Source organism: Camellia sinensis, chromosome 7, assembly GCF_055761805.1.
Source record: "Camellia sinensis isolate YWXY chromosome 7, ASM5576180v1, whole genome shotgun sequence".
In the NCBI taxonomy this organism is placed as follows: Eukaryota; Viridiplantae; Streptophyta; class Magnoliopsida; order Ericales; family Theaceae; genus Camellia; species Camellia sinensis.
The window spans coordinates 68,767,395-68,772,140 of NC_138967.1; the positions used below are offsets into that span (position 1 = coordinate 68,767,395).

The 4,746-nt window shown below is 43.3% G+C and overlaps 1 protein-coding gene across 1 annotated transcript; it reads left to right on the forward strand.

The window, feature by feature from the left end:
* Positions 1-1,219: 1,219 nt before the first annotated feature.
* On the forward strand, positions 1,220-4,086 carry LOC145795144 (uncharacterized). The gene is made up of 4 exons (XM_082878114.1): positions 1,220-1,611; positions 1,686-2,091; positions 2,175-2,380; positions 2,462-4,086. The coding sequence occupies exons 1-4, from the start codon at positions 1,363-1,365 to the stop codon at positions 3,113-3,115; spliced, it is 1,515 nt and encodes a 504-aa protein (XP_082734240.1). The 5' UTR covers positions 1,220-1,362; the 3' UTR covers positions 3,116-4,086.
* The last annotated feature ends 660 nt before the right edge of the window (positions 4,087-4,746 follow it).

Here is a 4,746-nt window from a genome sequence, read left to right on the forward strand (position 1 = left end):
AGGGCATTGCTGAAGCAATTAGACTGTCGACTAAAATTTATGACGTGGAGAAAGGGCTGATTGCTGCTGCTGCATGCTTTTGGTCGCAGTCTAGTAACTCCCTACTCCTCAATTTTGGTATGATTTCCCCTACTATCTTAGATGTAGCTCACTTGACTGGTCTGCCAATCTTGGGCAATCCAATTCATGCTCTCCTTGAGCCTCCAAAAGTGACATTTACTTTAAACACTGACATGTGCTATACAGATTTTGCCAAAAAATACCAAGGCAAGCGTGGTTCCCCTGTCGATGACAAAGAAAGAACTGCTTTTTACTTACTTTGGCTTTGTGAGTTTCTTTTTTGTGTCCCTGGGTACAAGATCACGAAAGAATACCTCCCCCTTGCCTTGTGTATGCAAGACGGCCAACTTATGGCTTTAGCCCCTTATCTTCTTGCCACCCTTTACAAGGCCCTATTTTCCTTTGTCGACAAGAAGATTTCTGGCAACTGTGGTGGCCCCTTCTGGCTCTTCCAGGCCTGGTTGTATGCCTATTTCCCTGAGGCACGACCCCCACCACCTAACACCTTGAAACCTGTTTGCCACTCCTATGCTGAGCAACTGCTCACTTATAACAGCCATTCAAAACTCACTTTCACAAATCATCTTACCATGTTTTACAACCTTCCTTCCCAGAGACCTTCCAACCTGTACATGCCATTTCAAAACTTTGAATTCTCCTCCAGTAGACTTCGCTTCCTCTTCACAGACCCTTCTGATTTACACAATGAGCAAGTCCAAGAACAAAATGAGAGTTGGAGACACATTCTCACCTGTAGACATGTCTTGGTTGGCTGTTCCATATCCTCCGCCAAGCTATCCAGCTGCAGTTTTGAGACATACTGTCCCAATCAATGGTCCAGGCAATTTGGTCTTTCCCAGGCTATCCCTTATCCTTATTTCCACCCAACCATCCATGAGGAGATTGGGTCCAGAATCCACTTGAAAGATCCTACACAAGCTGAATCCATTCTGACAGAGAACACCAAACTTTTCCAAGATTTTGGCCCCTTCTTCTTCAAACCTGCTTCGGACTGCTCGGCTGCTTTTGACCATTGGTGGGGACTTATGACTGCCATTATTTTCTGCAAGCCACTTGAAAGCTGCCTTAACGATACTTGTATTCATATTCAGGGCCGCATATCCTCGCCCTCCAAGCTTAAGGCTACAGGTATCCTTCCTTCATATACTTCATATCCCTGACTGTGTCATGCAATTTGTTTTGTTTTTTTCTCTACAACACTAACTTGTTTAACCCTTGACAGCCAAAATTGTGCCTGCTGCTGAACCATTGGTTAGGGACCAACGTAAAGGCAAGGATCCAATGGATGCAACTACTCAGACAAACACCCCCTCAGTTCCGAAATTAATGGCAGACTCTTTCGCAGCCGCGCAGACACAAGCACAGAGAGGAGCTACCACCCGTACCCCTGCTGAGACAGAGGTCACGGCGAAGAAGAGAGAAGAGCCTTCCACTGCTCCTGCTCTAAGCACAGACCTAAGTGAGTGGGATATCCCTCTCAGCCAAATGGTTGGCGAAACAACATCAAATCCTTCAGGGCAGCTCTACCAAGTAAGCCTTCACTTTACATATTTACAGCATCTGAATTTGCATTCACGCCCGACTGATCACTTACTTTTGTGCAGAGAAAAAGAAGGAGATTACTCCTTGCTGCTGCTGATGATGACGATGCTTCCACTTCTCCTCAACACATTCATCAAATTCCCAGTCCAATCAGTAATGTACCCACAGAACCCACTGTACAACCAACTCCACCACCACCTGAAGCATCGCAACAAACTCCCTTACAACCTGCTTCACAGTCTTTGCCACAGCAATCCACACAGTCTGCATCACAACATCCTTCCACTTCTCCTCAACACATTGTCCCTTCTGTCTCTAGCCCTCAACCATCACCATCCAACCCCTCCAATTCCCAAACGTCAAACAAAGAATCTCAGAGGATTGAATTTGACATTTCAATCAACAGCCAATCCTCTCCAACAGATGACAACACAAAATCCCCTCAACCAGAAGTTCACCACAACCAAGGTAAATAGAAATACAAATGTTACTGTTCGTTTGGGAAAAAAAAACTTCTCTTTAAGTAACTGGTATTGTTCTCCAATTTACAGGGATGGACATAATACAGGACTCATCTCCACGACCAATGGGCGAGACAGAACTTGAAGGTCCTCATGACTTTCCCCTGCTAGCAGAACCAGAGAAACACCCTCAAGGCGCTGATGCTGCCATCTCATCAGTACCAGAAACAACTCGTCCTCATGCGACAACCACAGCTGAACAAGGCCAACCGTCTGCGTGCACGTTATCAGGACAGGTACTACCATTTCCAACCTCATCCTATTTACTCTTTATTACTTGCAAGCATATATTCTCACCAAACTATTAATGTTCACAGGCCGTCGGTCCATGCCAGGATATTTGGGCCGAAGTTTCTATTCTTCAACAAGATCTAGACGAAATATCCCCATTGCCTCAAAGGCTACATCTGTTTGATGCTGAAACTCAACAAACCTTAACCACCTTCATCAACCTCATTAACACCCCAGTTGAAGAAATCATTCTCCACAAACCTGATGAAACCTTGGCCTGTCTTTCTGCTGTTGTAAACCTCTTCCCTAATCCTTTCAACCCCATTCAACTAAAGCAATTGGCCAAGATCATCACAGAATGGCCAACCCTTTCAGAGATGGTTCAGACTTGCTCGAAGGATATTCAAACCAATAAGGATTTCCTAAACGAAGCCCACACCATATCTACTTCACTCAAACTCAGCCAGCAGACCTCTGCAGCCATTCTTCAGCAACACTCAGCACTTGAACTTGAGGAAGCCAAACTCATGGCAGAACTTGCCTCTGTCCGGCAAAGAAAGGCTCATCTGCAGCAGCAACACGACCAGCTTAATCAAGAAGCAAGGATGATGCTCTCCCAAATTAGACATCGTTCTGCATCCATTCAGACAACTAAAGCTGAGTTGGACCAAGCCCAAGCCATGCTGGCAGATGCTCAATCAGAGTGGGGTGTTCTAGGCGTTCTGTTCCCCAAATCCTAGGCTAGTTTATATATGTATTCTTTTGTATTGCACACCTAGGAATGATTTGGAAAGGTAGGAATGATTGCCTTTTTAATGATAAGATTGTTGATGGGCCTGAATTGGCTGAGATGGTGAAAGTGAGGGTTGCACTTTGCTGTAAGCAAAGTTATAGAGGCCTACAGTATTCAGTGGACGACATATATTGTATTCTGGATAGTATCAAAGTCTCATTTAGGGGGTGGTGTTTGGTGTTTTTTGAAACTGGGGTGCAGGAGTTTGGTCAAGCTGTGGTATGCAGGATTTTGGTCAGTCTGTGGTATTACCATATCTTCTTGGTGGCTACTTTTGCTCTGCTGTGCTTCAATGTTGCTATGCTTTGCCTTATTTTTGGCTTGTTGCTCTGGCTTAGTTTATGGGGTCAAGCATGCTCATTTCTGGTTGCTGCTCTGCTGTGCTTCAAATCTGCTCTGCTATATATGTACTCTGCTGCTGCTATATGGGATCAACGAATAGGCTTCAGTCTGCTGCTGCATATTGGCCTTTTTGCAATTGTTTGAATGATGTTTTGGTGTGCTGTATTGGAAGTCTGCTGTTGGATTGGGGAAAGTTATTGGAGGTCTGCTGCGGGCCTTGTTGTAATTGTTGGTCTGCTGCTGTACTAATTTTTTTTTTTTGGAGGTTGAAGGATCAGGCTCAAGTCTCAATGGAGGTTGAAGGTTCAGGCTCAAGTCTCAATGGTGGCTGTATGGTCTGAAGTTTGTTCATGCTGCCTTGGAGTTTCATCTGGTTGCCCTATTATGTGGTTTTGTGAGGATGGGCTTGGAGTTACATTGTTATTGTTTTCCTTCTGTTTTTGTTTCTCTTCGTTGGTCTCCAACCTCCTCTTTGTTGATGTATCATTGACACCTTGTATGTGCTTTTCCATCAATACAGTTTTTTGTTTTGCTGAACAAAAAAAAAAAAAATTGAATATCAATAATCTGTGTTTTTAATGGTCTGTTGTATGGTTGTTTTTATTTTTTGTGCAATTTTTCACCGTTTGTGCATTTTTATGAAGTAATCAATTCCCCTTCAAAGTGCATTATAGTCACCGCCATTTGTTTCTTCTGTGGGCTTTTTTTTGCTTTGTTTTGGACAAAATCATGGCATTAAAAAAAATCGAACAAACATAATTCATGTGGTAAAAGCAAACAAACATTACTACTTTCAACTTGCATTGTTGGTTGGACAAATATCACATTGCACTGGACAAACATTAGTATAGTCATTTGGGCAAATATGACATTGCATTGTTTGTTCTGTACTGTACCCATAACATTGGAATTATGTGTATCACATTACGTACAGGCCACGATAAAACCAAACAAACATGACTACTTTCCCTCGTTTGTTCGAGTCCCAAACATTGGAATTATGTGTACAATCAATACGCGTGGGAAATTAGTATTATCACAGCTGCGACCTAAAAAGTTGTCACGACAAGCTGATGCAGTAATCCAGTTGTGGTTGGGCATCGAAATTACACTCGTACTGGCAGGCCATGATAAAATCGCTGCACTATTTGTTGTAATTGCAATCAATCACATGCACGAACGATACTCGCCCATCTTTGTATTGTTCACATCCATAACGAAGTCAAGCACCAACTT

Bases quoted from the DNA above. Each gene is read 5' to 3' on its own strand.
- LOC145795144 (XM_082878114.1), top strand. From the start codon at position 1,363: ATGGATGCAACTACTCAGACAAACACCCCCTCAGTTCCGAAATTAATG. The intron at 2,092-2,174 runs GTAAATAGAAAT...TCCAATTTACAG, and splicing joins AGAAGTTCACCACAACCAAG to GGATGGACATAATACAGGAC. The intron at 2,381-2,461 runs GTACTACCATTT...TAATGTTCACAG, and splicing joins CGTGCACGTTATCAGGACAG to GCCGTCGGTCCATGCCAGGA.